Genomic DNA, 15,445 nt, shown 5'->3' with positions numbered 1-15,445 from the left:
ATATGATTTAATAGAATGCCGGTGGAACGGTCACGCTGGTCGCACAATACCGCCCGGAGGATTACAACCGGTTCGAGCAGCGGATACAGGAGCTGAAGCAGCAGGTTGTGGCCGGAACCGGAACGCTCCTGCGGACATCACAGAAGAGGACACTTTACGTGAGGTGGGTCTTCGAGTTGAATTCCTATAAAGTTCAATTTTTAATTAAATCAACTTTCAAGGACCCTCTTCGACTACGACCCCAATCGGGACGACGGGCTGCCGGGGCGTGGGTTGCCGTTCCGCCACGGGGACATTCTGCACGTGACGAACGCGTCCGACGACGAGTGGTGGCAGGCGAGGCGCGTGATCGGGGACGACGAGGAGGAAAGCATCGGGATTGTGCCGTCGAAGCGGCGCTGGGAGCGGAAGCAGAGGGCGCGCGACCGGAGCGTAAAGTTCCAGGGCCACGCCGGCGGGGGCAATATGGAGAAGGTAAGAGGGGGAGGATGGGGGGATTTAGCTAAAAAAAATGAAGTTGAAGATTTTTTATTCTGTAGATTTCATTTATTTATATTTATTTTCATGAAATACAAACAATTATCTTAAAAATTGGAATAAATTTAGTGCTTTCAAAAATTCTGAATTTCTGAAATATTCAATATGATAAACAACATATTTCTTTTCGAAAAATATAAATTTTGAAGATTATTTAAAAACAGATGTATCACATTATTTTTCCATCTCTGAATTGTTTTTCAAAAGTTGAAAATTTGGCTACACATCCCCGAGATGTATTTTTTTTCGAATTAATTGCTTTTTTATGGTAATACTTTAATTCTGGAATTCCGTCCACACTGTCAGTAGGTTCAAATAAATTCACGTTTTTTTAAATGCAATCTTTTTCAAAATTCTCTTCGTGAGTTTGCGAAAACTTTAGACAAATTTCTATTGCACTTTTTTGAATTATTTAAGTCTTAGTATTTTTGTTTAAATTCCTAGAAACTGTAAAATTGAAATATATAAAAAAAATCATTTTCAAAAAAATACGTTAGTAAAAACGATGTGTTGTACTAAAAACAAGCTAAAAATCATATAAAACAAAACTTCAAAAACTGTAGTTTTTTTCAAATAAAAATTTGTTAAAAAATTAATGTATTTTCTTAAACAATTGTACTTCAATAAAAACAATGTGCTGTCCTAAAAATCTAATGCTTTCTAAATCCACTTTTACTTCGATATTATTTTATTTTACCATTTAAATATTTTGAATGACATTTTTGACTAATTCGGATTATACGTCCAATTTGCACTGAATTTTCTTTAAAAAATCTTTTTCACTCTAGAAAAAGTTTAACTTCAATAGAGACTTGTCAAAATGTTTGTACCAAATTTTGTCAACCAAATTCAGTACAAATTGCAAAAAGAATTAGTCAATATCTACTTTTTACAAAATTACTACTTTAATGATTTTTTCAGCTTGGTGTACATATTTTCGGTAACTAAATAATTTGAAAAAAAAAATACTATAAAATTTCTTAATTTTCAGAAATATTTAATTTTGAAGTTTCCATTTTTTTTATTTTTCTATTTTGAATATTGAAGCATTATTTTTATGAGTTCTAAAAGTGTTGAATTTGAAATTTAAATTTGTTTCTGAATTTCTAAATTATTAAATTTGTTAACTTTTTAATCCAAAAATACCATATTTGAATTTTTTTAAATTAGATTTTTTTAAATTCACAATTTAAATTTAAAAAATAAGAAAATTTTAAGAAAAGAAAATTATAACTTTTGAAAACCTTTTTAATGTAGTTTTACTTTTGACACTCTCATGATTTTATGAAAGACAATTTTAGTACTTGGAATAAGCAATAAAATGGCATAGTTTTGTGAAAATATGACCATCTTGCAATTATTTTTAAATTGTATGTATTTTGCAAAAAAAAAAAATAGTACAAAAATGTTATGTACTAAATTACTGTTTTTTTAATTCCATTTTTTCAAATTTCTGAAACCTTAAAACAGATAAAGTATAAAAATATTAAAATTACGTTCTTAAAAAACATAAGAATTTTGTAAAAATATGACATACTAGCATTTTTTTTTTAATTTTATTAAAAATGTAACTTGTAGTACAAAAAAGCCAGGCACTAAAATTCTGTTTTTTTTTAATTCTGGATCCTTTTAACAGATAAAGTATAAAAATATTAAAATTTAGAATTTTGTAAAACTATGACTTTTTTGCATTTTTTTAAATTTTATTAAACATTTAACTTGTAGTACAAAAAAGTTATGTACTAAAATTATGTTTTTTTAATTAAATTTTTTTCTGAAACATTTAAACAGAACGAGTATATAATTATTAAAATTTAGTTCTTAAAAAAATTAAATTTTTTGTAAAATATGACTTTCTTGCATTTTTTCAAATTTTTATTAAAAATGTAACTTGTAGTACAAAAAAAGTTATGTACTAAAATCCGGATTTTTAAAATCCCTAGTTTTTTTTTGATTTCTGAAACTTCTTCAAAAAATAAATCTTAAAATAATGTTTGAAAATTGTAATGTCAACTAATAAAGTACTAAATTTTCAGGTTTCCACCCTGGATCGGAAGAAGAAGAACTTTTCGTTCTCGCGGCGGTTCCCGTTCATGAAGAGCAAGGACGACAAGAACGAGGACGGCTCGGACCAGGAGCGTAAGTACTACCTTGCCTTTCCATGGCTCCTTCACGGGAATATTTGTGAGGCCACAACACTTTCTTCAAGTCGGACGAAAGAAAATTACAAAGCTCATGGGAACGGACTGTGCTTACAATGAAAAAAATATCTCGCTTTTCATATTTAGCATTAGATTATTTATCTTTCATAAATCGCTTAAAAATTGTCTTTGTCACTTTTGAATTTGTTTTTTTTTTCATCTTGAGTTTGTTTACCTTTGTTTACTTGCTAATTGTGCCGTCCATTTGCGTTTGGTTTTTCGCTCGAAATTTTTGAAAAAAAAAATAAATATATATTGGCTCATCTATCTTCTCACTCTCTCTCTCTATTACATTACATTATTCTATTTGGTTTTCTGTTTGACAATCGTTTTGTTTCGTTTTTAGCGAATGGCAATGTGTGTGATCAGAATAATCATGACTCAGAGCAACGTAAGTTCCATTTTACCCCAAGTGGCCCCCTTTTCTCATCCTTCCGTTTTCCCTTGAAACCCCCAAACCAAAATCCTCACTCTTCCCATCCCACCACAATAGAATCGCTGTATGTCTGTGTATTAGTAGAAAGAAAAAAAACAAAAAAAAGGTGTGTCCGTTTGTCTATGTTTGTCATAGTTAAGCAACGACGACGACGACGCGAACTACACGGAGAGAGAAAAAACGAAATACACTCACAAAAAAAAAGAAACTTTGCAGCGCAACAAAAAACAACAACAAACAACGAGAGCCACAAAAACTCATTTCTTCCATTCCATTTCCAGCTTTCATGCTTTGCTACACGCAAGACGACGCAAACGCCGAAGGTGAGTTGAGTTATTTTCTCCCACACACACAACCCTGCGAACACACACACATTACACTCTCAACAGAAAACATGAAAAAACTACCTACTTGCTGTAAAAAAAAACGACACAAAAAACACACAAATTTGAGTGTCTTTCTCCTTTCCCCGTTTGATTTTCGGCGAATTTCATAATTTGACACAAGTTTTTTTTGTCCTTCCTCCGTGGGTAAAACGGACCATAATTAAGTCAATTGTACCCCGTGATCCCCCTTTTCCCACCATCTTTCTTTTTTCGTTGTTTGACGTGCGAGGAAAAAAAACAATGGCTGTATGTCCCACCTTTCTTCCGTCCGTCTCCGATGGTTCTTTCTTCTTTCTTTTGCTGAAAAAACACTCACAAAAAACAACACACACTCCGAAAATTGCTGTAAGACGAACTGGAAAAATCTAGAGTGAAAAAATTGCGTTTAAATTGGTCAATTTGGTTGCGAAATAGACGAGAAAATCGAGTGCGACACGGACACACCGACAAAGTTACTCTTCAACGCTCGACGCGCCACCCTTTGGTCGGAAATGGAACTATCATTACAAAAAAGGGGTTGCTTTGATTGCAGTTCGCCTTGCTGCAATTTTGTTCGAACTTTCATTTCTGAAATTTTTATTAATTGTGTACGCTACGGATCTGGTAAGAAACGAAGACAAGAAAAGTTGCAAATTCATTTATTTGTCAAAAAAAATTTAAACGCATGCTTTCATGCGTGTACAAAAAAAAATTTTTTTTGACGGTTTTAAATTTGTCACTTTTGATTTTTATTTTATTTTTGTTCTTTTTCTTATTTTTGTCATTCTACTTTTTATAATTTTCTAAATTTGTGTATTTTTCTATGTTTTTTAACATTTACGATATTTGATGTGTTTTTGTAACTTTTTGGTGTTTTTTTTAATTTGACTTAACAAAAGCTGCCAGAAGTACCCTTTTTTTTATATCTATTTTAAAATTTACAAATCAGCCATGAAAAAAATTGAACAAAATATTACCAAAATATAAAAAAATACTGTTAACAACTTTTTTTTTTAAATCGAAAAACAATTAGAAAAAATAAGTACAAGCTATTATTTTTTCAAGGCCAAAATTTAAAAATCAATATTATAAATATTTAATAAAAAACATACAAATCAAAAGATTGTAGCTGAAATTATTTTTTTTGTCAGTTATTTTTTTGTGTTTTTTTTATAATATTTGTTATTTTTGTAATTATATTGTTTCAAAATTTGTTGTAACCGTAATGTTTTTTTTTTATATTTCTTTAAAAATTTTGTTACTTTTTATCTAGGAATTTATTGTTATTGTTATGGTTTGCAAGAAATATTTTTAAATTTAATTTTTATAATTTTGTTAGCTATTATTTTATTTTGTAATTTCAAAATTATTTCGGGGTTTTATGTACAAAAATTAGAAACATTCATAATTTTTGGTATTTCAGCTATATTTTTTTTTCAATTGTAAGCTGTTATTTTACTTTCTTTTTTTTGTTACTTTGTTCTCTTGTTATTTCATAGCTATTTTGTAGATTTTGAATAAATTTAAGTTTTTTTCTACAAAGAAAAAATACAAAGTCAATTAATATGTTTTTTTAATATTGTATTTTTTGTAATATTGTATTATTTTTAATTTTGTATTTAAGTTATTTGTATTTAAGTTATTGATATTTGGCTGATATTTTTTAAGTTATTTGACATTATGATTTTTTTATTCTGTATTTTTTTTTGTAATTTTGTAGTTTTTTTTTTAATAATAATTGGAAGAAATAGCTTTTTTTTGTATTTTAGTAATGTTTTGAATTTTGCGTTTTTTATATTCAATGTTATTTTATAAACATTGGTAATTTTTTATTTAAAATAGATTTAAATAAATTAATATTCAATTTCAAATAACAAAGAGCTACAAAAAAACTTTGTCTTTTTCATGTTTTGCAATTTTTGTGAATTCTTTTATTTTGTTTAATTTTGTATTTTATAATACAATCTTTAATTACTTTTCTAAAGTTTCTTTAATTTTCAAATTTTGATATTTAAAAATATATTTTTTTATAATATAATATTTAGTTTAAGGTTTTTTAATTTGTTGGATATGTTTTTGTAATTTTGCAATTTGATTATATTTTTTTTTATTCAACATGTTTTTTTTATTGTGGTAAACTTTGGGTAATTTTTACAAATTTTGTTTTGCCATTTTTGTTATTTTGTATTTTTGAAATGAAATTTTTGTAACGTGTGATGTTTTGATTTGTAATTTTTGTTTTGCTCCGATTTTAAAATTTTGCAACTTTTATTTTTTTAAAATGGGGTTTTTCTAAAAAAAGTTACTTTTACAGTTTTTTGTTATTTCGCTCTTGAGTTTCTTTTTGTGTAAATATTTTTGCGTTTCTTACCAGGTCCGTACTGCAATTGGGTTTCAAATAACATAAAAAAAAAACAAATTTTGTACAGAAATTATCAAAAATTAAACTCTGTTCTTTTCCAATCTTTGTGCAATTTTGCCAAACTCCTCAACTAAAATCCATTCCAAATTTGCTAAACGACCACCTTTTTGATATAAACCTTAAATTGCATTTACACGCAAAAAAAACCAACAACTCCACTTTTCCACCCTTGAAACAAACCCAATCAAAAATACTTAAATAAAAAAACAAACCCTAAAAACCGACACCACTAGGGGAAATAATCTACCGCGTGGAGCTTCCCGACATGGAGCAGATAACTCTAATTTACCTGGAGAATAATGACGCTGATTGTAAGTCTGGCTTCCATCTTTCTCTCGCTCTCTCTTTCTCTCACACACAAAATCTGTCATTTTTATTGCTCTTGTTTAACACATTCAATTGTTCCGAAGTTGTCCGTTTAATTGACATTTCTAATAATATTTTTTGCTCCTATTGCGCGCATTTTTAACAACTACCCCTTAATAACACTTGAGGCCTTTACGCACCTATTTAAAACGAATAAATCAGCATTTGACCCCACTCTCCCCCTCTCCGTTTTAAAAGTCATCGAAGCATGCCAAGTTTTTCAGTATAAATGCGTTCGTAACTACCATAAAAACAAAAACAAACATTTACACTCTCAACTCAAAACATAAACAAAAACAAACATCACCCTCTAGCGCTGTCACATTTGACAGGTCCGTTTTCTTCGCTCTTTATGTGTTTTACTTCTTCTTCTTGCTCCCGACTTCCCGGTAGTAGTTAGCTGTCAGCTGTTACTTTGCATGAAAGTTTACAACAAAAAAAGTTGGTTGATTTTTTGGTATTTGATTCATTTCGCGCGCGCTCATAATCTCATGACATAAATCGTTGAAAAACAGTGATTTAGGTCGAATGGTTCCAAACCGAAGGGGTTTGTAATGGAGGAAAATAAAGTCTCTGATTCTGACGTTTAAAATAAATAGTTGTTTTTTGTAAAACTCAATTTCTGGGTGTTATAAAAAAAATAATTCAAAATTTAACAAATATCAATTCAAAATCTTCGAGGGCCTGTCACAAAATTTTTGTATCTGACATTTGTATTGACATGTATTTGTTCACGTTTTCTTTTCGAAATTCATGCTATTCATTGAAATAGAATAAAAATAATCAGTTTTTCCTCATCAACGATAATATAATGAACACTAAAAAATCACTTTCTGGATAAAAACTTGTTAAAAAACTCTAAACAATGTTTCAAGAAAAATATTTGTTATAAAATTGTGAACCACCCTAGCTCGGCTGGAATCACCTGATTTCTCAACTAAAGGTCTAGTCATTTAAAACAAAGAGTGTCCAAAGTCAAATTTGAGTATTGTCGGTTTACATTTGATTTGATAACTTGCCGATTTATGGAATTGCTGAGGTCATTCTAACGAAAAATTATTTTTAAAAAAATATGATTGTAGACCACGTTTCCAATATTTCAATGATAAAGTTCAACAACAACCATCAAAAATCAAAAAAATATTCGAATTTCGCTGAATTCGTTGAAAAAATTACAGCTAGGGGATTGAATTGAATTGAATTTATTTACAGCATCTAATTCCAGCGTGCCTCTAATGTTGGCAGGTCAGAACTTTGACATTCAATTAAAGCTAATTAAAAGCGTTTTCAACTGAAATCGAGTTTCTATAAAAAGTTTTGCAAAATTGGTTGTTTAAATAGTGAAAATCAGCAAATTGGATGGAGTTAGGAGCAAGAGATTAACCTGCCAAACATACGAGAATTTGCCCTAATTTGTTTATTTTTTAAATAAAAATCAATTTATTTTTTTATGTTAATTTTGGATCTCGATTTTTAAATTTTGGCTTTTTCAAAAATTATATAAATGCACTTTTTTATTTCAGAATTTTCTAATTTAAAATTATAAAAATTATAAATTTGGGATTTTTTAAATAAAATTTTCTAATCATTTAATTTTTAAAATATAAATTTGTAAACATTTTGTTTTCAAAACAGTTATGCTTAATAAATTTTGAAACACAATAATTCAATTATTCGAAAATTTTAAGATTTAATTTTAAATTAAAAAAAAATAAAAGCTTTAGGATTTGAAACAATTAAATTATTTTTTTTTATGAATTTTTGAATGTCTAAATAAAAAAAATGAGAAATCATGGTTTCGGATTTTTAAATTCCAAAACATTTTGTTTTTGTAACTACTATTTTTTTAAATGTGGATTTTTTTTAATTTTCACACAGTAATAAAACAATTTAAAGAAATGAGCTTTATTTCAAAATAAAAAGGTTAGTAGATTTTTATGTTTTAAATTTTTTTAATCAATAAATTTTAAGTTTTTTAAGTATAATGCATCCGAACAAAAAAAATGATTTAAATTTGAAAATCACGAATCAAAATAATAAACAAACGCTCTAAAAAAATAATAATTAAAAATTTTACGCTTTTACAATTACAGAATTGAATTTTCGATTCATTGAAATTTCGTTTTCTTCAAAATTTAAAATCCTTAAATTCAAACAAATGCTTTCAAAATAAGATTCAAGATTTTACTATTTTAGTATAAATTTAAATTTTAAACATTAACATTTAATTTCCAAATAAAAAAATGTTCTATAATTTTTGAGATTTTTCAATTCAAATGTAAATTTTAAATTTTTATATTATTAATTTTCGACATTTCCAATTTTTTAATTCTCAGACAAATACCTTCGAAAAAAATAAATTTAAAATTTTGAAGTACATTTTTCAATTTTCAAATCATGCAATTTTGAAACACGAGAATTCAATTCAATATAACGAAAAATTTTAACCTAATTTTAAAATTATCAAAAATATTTAAATTTTGATTTTTTTTTTGGGATTTTTGCATTTTAAATATTAAAATTTTATTTTGCTGAGTTCATCATTAAATTTGCAAACTTTTCTAAAATCTATATTTTAAGATTTTTAAAATAAGATTTTATTAATTTCTAAATTCAATTTGAAATTTGAAAACAAAATAAAAAAATGAACATTTAAAAAAAAATATTTTCTAATTGATAAAGACTTGATAAAGCTGATGAGATAAATTTGAAATTATTTATAACGGACTTAGGCCAATGTAAATTTGTTGAAATGTTAGTCTTATCATAACGAATCCAAAGATGCAAAAAAGGTAAATTCAGCCCAATATCATCTAAATTTACTATGCAAGTTGGAATAAATTTAAATTAAATGTTCATAACTTTTGACAGTGTTGCTAAATTCTATAATTAAAAAAAGATTTTGTAGCTTTTTTCGTTTAATTCTTGAAACATGAAGCCTACTTATTTTTAATTGAGGTTTGTGATAAATTTGATATAGTTAGAAATGGATAGAAATGTGATAATAATATTTAATACCAATTTAACTAAAAAAAAACAGGCTAAAATTAATTTTGGGTCTTAGGGGATATTTTAACATTTCATCACTCGTTCATTCATCGTAAAGTTCCAAGTTCTCTCTACCCTAGTTTGGTAACATTAATTCTGTAATGTCAATGTCGTTACTTACTGATTCTTAGTTGAAAAAAAAAAGTATTAAAAAGTTGGTTCTTGTTACTCGTTCCTGTTGATGTCGTTGTTGGTAATTAAAAAAAAAAACACCACTCTTACAATTTCGTAGATGATTCTTCTAAAAAAATAAAAACATTTAAGTGTTACTTACTATTGTGTTCGTCCACCGCCCTTCTGTATGAAGCTGGTCTCATTTAAACTGCTCTCAGTTTAAATGTTTTTGGTTCTCTTCTCTCTAAATTGAAGCATAAATGTTTTAAATGTTTTGTCAAAATTCTGAAATTCCGATGGTCCGTTTTACCCCACACTCTGTGAGCAGTTTAAACAAGTCAGTCCAAGGCGCGCGCGTGACGTTTCTTTTTTTAACTTCCGGAAGGGTTGCTAATTCAAAAAATTGGAATGGAATGTTAGTATTTTTTGACGTCACTAACACTTTTTGGTTTTCTCTCTCTCTCTCTTTGTCGTTTTCCGTGCAGCCGAGGAGAACATCCTGTCGTACGAGTCGGTTCAGCGCCTGTCGATTGCCTACACCCGGCCGGTCATCATCCTGGGCCCGCTGAAGGATCGCATCAACGACGATCTCATCTCGGAGTACCCGAACAAGTTTGGCTCGTGCGTTCCCCGTAAGTCGACTTTGTTTTATGTTAGTGGTTGGGAGGGAATGTTAGTACTAACACCTTTTTACCCTCTTCTTACTAGACACAACCCGACCGAAGCGGGACTACGAGGTGGACGGCCGCGATTATCACTTTGTGGCGTCCCGCGAGCAGATGGAAAAGGACATCCAGAACCATCTGTTCATCGAGGCGGGCCAGTACAACGACAATCTGTACGGCACGTCGGTGGCGTCGGTGCGGGAGGTGGCGGAAAAGGGCAAGCACTGCATCCTGGACGTGTCCGGGAACGCGATCAAGCGGCTGCAGGTGGCGCAACTCTTCCCGGTGGCGATCTTCATCAAGCCAAAGTCGATCGAGTCGATCATGTGAGTTTCAAGGGGGTCTTTCGTTTAGGACAAAATTGTAATTTGATTTGTTTCTTTCAACCAGGGAGATGAACAGACGAATGACGGAGGAACAGGCCAAGAAGACTTACGAGCGGGCACTCAAGATGGAGCACGAGTTTGGGGAATATTTCACGGGTAAGTCAACTGACCTCTGCTTTTAATTGATTGCGATTTCAAATATTGGTATTAGAGCCCAATGCAGTCTGGTTACCTTGAGATGGTTCAGTTTTCATTTTCAGTGAACAAAAGTAAATACAGTTGTCCTCAAATTTACGAACACTAGTTCTATCTTTCACTTAAACTGAAACAAAAACTTGGGAGTACCGTGGAGATTTTCCCTTGTCCCATTAAAAAAGTTGATCACCGAAACTACCCGTCTCCAAATTTCTTTTCATTATCCTCAAAGCGCCGTTTTTCTCCATCCAGATTTTTTTTTTTCACAAGATCCTCTGTAATTATTAAGTCAAATGTAATTACAAAAGCCGACTCGGTCCTAACCAGGTCCCAGTACCGAAAAGGACCTAATAAAAATAATTTTATGAAAAAAAAAAATTTTTTTTTTAATCGTATCTCGGAATCCTGTTAATGAAACTCCACATTTTTTTGATATTTTAAGGAAAATTTTCCGAGGAATCCGGACATATGCTACGGGCTGGACACCTCGGGAAAACCGTAAAAAGCGAGAAAAAGTTGGCGAGATATTGTTATCTCTAACAAACCTGTTTTTTCAGGTCTCATCAAAAACAAAATAGTGACAAACCAGTTTTCCCATCAAATTTAGTATTAATAGTAGATGGAAAAATTTAAACAACCAAACGATTTTTGAGGCCATGATTTTTAAAAATTGAATAACACTATTAACAACCGAATGAATTCTCCTTTTTTATTTTATTATATATTTCATTTTTTTTAAATAAAAAGTTGTGAACAATGTTTTTGTTTATATATGCTTTGAGTTATTTAGGACAAATTGAACAATAAATAAATACTAGTCAATGATGAATCCATAAGCAAAAAATTGCTTCAGTTTTTTTTATTGGAGATGAGACTGATTTGAGGATGTTTTTAGAGTTTTACAAATTCTTGATTATTCGTAATTTGAGATATCGTCAAATAGTTGCGTAATAATCATTGGCGATTGTCCGCGCTCCATACAAAACAGTTTTTTTTGTAAGGATAGTTGCCAATTGTCCTAGAATTTTCAATATAGTGTCCACTTGGTATATTAACCCTCTACTGCCCAAATTTTTTTTTTTCGAAAATATTTATTTTTCCCGTGTTCAGGAGGTCATTTTGAGCAACTTTTGTTCTACGAAAAACTTTACTTCTTTTGTTTTATGTTTTTCTTGTTTTATTTTTAGTATTTTCATTTGCATTTATCTTGTTTAGTTTATGTTTGTTTTTGGTAGTATTTGGCCTATTCTACCAATTACATTTTGCCTATCTAATTTGTTCACGTTTTTACAGTCACTTTTTAATTTTTTTGCATATTTTTCACATTTTCTGCTATAGAATGGCACCATCATCATTTAAATTGCAAAAAAGTGCGTAGAGGCATAGTCTGGGACACTACAAAAATTACTGCATACTTCTTTTTACTGAAAATATAGAAAATGAACAGTAGCAAAAAATTTACGTGTCAAATTGTGTTTCCAATCGGGCCCAAAATAAGACTGGAAGTTCCTTAGCCGAAATAATTAGAACCGTATTTTTTTTTGTTTGGCCATTAGCGTGACCTAAGCCGTGTTGAGGTCAAAATGGCCATGGCCATTTTCGTCGATTTTCGCAAAAACCACATTTTGCAAAATATCATGGCTCCGCGCCATTTCAACCGAATTTGGACACAAACGAAAGGCGATTAATTGGGCTTTTAGAGAAAACAGTCTGATCCTCAGCGTTTGGTACGGTATGTCCACGCATCCTTCCTCTCCTGTACATTCTGTTAAATGTGATCCGTTCAGAGAAACCTCTATGCGGTTAATGCAACGCAGTAGGCCTGGCCGTTTTAATTAAGGTATTTCAGCTTGGGGATGCTCGAATGTACTACAAATCATTACTACCTAAACATTGAAAAATATTTGAAAATCGACTTGTCTCGGTATTTTTAAATTTTTGTGAAACTTTTTCCGAGCAGTTCTCTATACAAATTGGTCGATTTTGTGTATTTTTATTTTTTGTTTTTTTTTTATTCGGCTCAAACTTTGTGGCTCAATTTTACCTAAATCCAAAGAATCCAAAAATTAATTTTATTTTTTTAAGTTAAACATTTATAAAGTCATCTGATCCTTTCGAAAAAAATAGTTTGAAAATGTTTGGATCAGGACTAGCATTTTAAAAGAGCGCAATCTTTCATATTTTGCCCTTTTAAAATGTATTTTTTGGGTAAGATTTCTACAGTGGATTCTCTCGTTGTCGATATTGAAGGGACCGTCGAGGGCAGGAGTTATCAAAATATAGAACGAAAAATCGAAGCAATCTATTTGAAGGGACTGACAAATTTATTGACAGCTGAAGCAATTTAGATATCAAGTAGATCGACAGCCAGAGAGTCCACTGTATTAAAAAAAACCTTTTTTCCAAAAAATATAACTCGCCGATAACGGCTAAAACACATTAACATATTTTTTTTCAGAAGAAAATATTCAAAAAACGATTTATTATTCATGTTATATATATGACTATCTGTATTTTGAAATGAGATTTTCTGATCGATTTTGTGTCTTCGGCAGAATTTTAGAATAAAATAATTACTACTAAAAATAGTTTTACACTCTATAAAAAATACCCTTTTTTCACTAATTTTTTTTTTATTATTTTCGTTTATTTTTGTTTAATGGGACTGAGACATCTTTTATGCAGGGTGGCCACTCTAGTCGGGAAATCGGGAAAGTCGGGAAAAAGTCAGGAATTCGCCAAAATCCGCCAAAAAACGGAAAAAAGTTGGGAAAAGTCGGGAAATCCAAGTATATTTGTTTGAAAATTAATTTTAACTCTAAATAATTTTGTAATATTTGTAAATTTAAGGTTCTTTTCACTATTTCATTATATTTGAGTATAGAAAAGCTGTTTAAGACATTTCAAATCTTAATAAATATTGGATGCAGTTGACACAGATTTTCAGATTTTTTTTATGAATTAGATGATCTCTATTAATTTTTGTTTATCAACAAGAGGTAAAGTTAATGAAAAACTGGAATAAAAATAGAGCCTATTGTCCAGCTTATGATTCTTTTTAATTTTGTCACATAGATTGAATATTTGAAAACACATTCCAACTTGAGTTTAGCAAAGATTTTTTTTTGTAAATATTTTTAATTTTTTAAACTTAATAAGTAATTTTAAATATATTGTTTCCAAATGTCGCCCTTGAATTTATGGGTAAATTACCTTCTATAGATAAAGCTTGATTTCAGTTTTCGGAAAACTTAAATATCGAATAAAATACAAAATTGACAAAACTTTTTTACGTTTTGAAATCATGGAGAAAATATTGAAATTGCAAAAAAAATAATCCAAGCAATTTTGAGTTATTGCAAATTTTTTTAAAAAATTTGTCTCTTCAAATATTTTGCTTAATATGAGTGGGAAAAATAGGAATGAAATTTTATTATGCTTATGTTATGCTGAATAGTCCTACTTATAGACTACAACTTTGCCGAAGACACCAAGTCAATCAGAAATTCCCCTCTCAATATACAGATTTTCATATACTTACGAAAAACTAATAATTGAAAAGTTCTTCGTTTGACATCGGTTTCATCCAAATCAAAAAATAAATTTAAAAATCGCGAAATTTCTCGTTTGGGCAGCTACCATAATTGAAAAGAGACTTGTATGAGTGAACCAACGACAGAAAAAATGAATTCTCTTGTTATAAGGAAAAGTTTGAGTCAAAAAAATTCTCCAAATCGCTCAGCTATGCCAAACAACAATTTCGTTTTTGAAAAAAATGTACTTATTGCATAAAAATTACAATAATTTTAAGGTAGAAAAGTGTTGTGATCATAAAAAGATTCAAGGTAGAAAAACCAGAGAACGGTTATGTAACTCTACCGATTGAGGCGATTCTTGCTGGCCAGCCTTCTAGGAATTGACAAAAGATACAATTTAAACAAAGATTTGACCAAATAAGACCACCGAATACCTTAAAGAGCAAGTAAAGTGCTTTAACTGTGATGGTAGCTGCACAGCTAACTTTTGCACTCTCTTAATCTCTCTCTTTTGTTTCCTCTCTCTCCCTCTCCAGCCATCGTCCAGGGCGACACGATCGAGGAGATCTACAGCAAGGTGAAGAACGTGATCTGGAGCCAGAGCGGTCCGACCATCTGGGTGCCGTCGAAGGAATCTCTATGACCGCAGGCGAACATTACCTGGACGCTGCCACCAAATATGCGCGCCCGGCCCGTCTCCCGGTCATCCGGTGGCGGTGGCGGCGGAGGCGGAGGTGGCAATCAACACTGACGACCTTCCCGCCCCAGCCCCAGCCGGTAGCCGGCGGTCAACACTTAATTTAAACTGCTAAAACTAAACCAATACACGAACGAACCAACACATAGACACACACACATTCTCACAGACAAGCAGACCAGCAGGCAAGCCGGGGGAGAGAATGAGAAGAAGAAGAGCAAAAACATGTTGTTGTTTATTATCTTATTTTTAAATTATATATATAAATATTATATATTGAAAAGTGCGCGCCAGGGCGAACGCAAAAATGCAAGAAGAAAATTAAGAAGAGAAGAGCACGGTGAGTAAGATTTTTAAGAGAAATTTTGCATTAAATATGGGACATTTATTTAAATTATTTTGTTCGAGAATAATAAACTTATTACTTATTGATGAATGTTTATTAAATCAATATATTTATATAAAAAAAAACATATATAAATTATATATCAAGTAAAAGAAGCAGAAACAAACGGATTAAAAACGCAAAACCACTAC

At 30.4% G+C, this 15,445-nt stretch overlaps 1 protein-coding gene across 15 annotated transcripts in view; it reads left to right on the top strand.

The window, feature by feature from the left end:
* LOC120415082 (disks large 1 tumor suppressor protein) overlaps positions 1–14,990 on the top strand; it is a 106,119-nt gene extending 91,129 nt beyond the window's left edge. For 11 of the 15 annotated variants that reach the window (XM_039576493.2, XM_039576492.2, XM_039576487.2 and 8 more), the window contains 10 exons: positions 15–163; positions 222–474; positions 2,574–2,676; positions 3,085–3,129; positions 3,456–3,497; positions 6,195–6,272; positions 9,975–10,121; positions 10,198–10,480; positions 10,545–10,636; positions 14,748–14,990. In XM_039576493.2, the coding sequence (XP_039432427.1) occupies positions 15–163; positions 222–474; positions 2,574–2,676; positions 3,085–3,129; positions 3,456–3,497; positions 6,195–6,272; positions 9,975–10,121; positions 10,198–10,480; positions 10,545–10,636; positions 14,748–14,854 (1,299 nt within the window). In that variant the 3' untranslated portion in view covers positions 14,855–14,990. The remainder of the gene's footprint in view (positions 1–14; positions 164–221; positions 475–2,573; positions 2,677–3,084; positions 3,130–3,455; positions 3,498–6,194; positions 6,273–9,974; positions 10,122–10,197; positions 10,481–10,544; positions 10,637–14,747) is intronic. The other 4 variants (XM_039576488.2, XM_039576489.2, XM_039576490.2 and 1 more) reach the window with 4 other exon arrangements.
* The last annotated feature ends 455 nt before the right edge of the window (positions 14,991–15,445 follow it).

Source organism: Culex pipiens, chromosome 1 (assembly GCF_016801865.2).
Source record: "Culex pipiens pallens isolate TS chromosome 1, TS_CPP_V2, whole genome shotgun sequence".
Taxonomy (NCBI): Eukaryota; Metazoa; Arthropoda; class Insecta; order Diptera; family Culicidae; genus Culex; species Culex pipiens.
The sequence above is the reverse complement of the archived record's forward strand: the minus strand, read 5'-3'. Positions and strand labels throughout refer to the sequence as shown.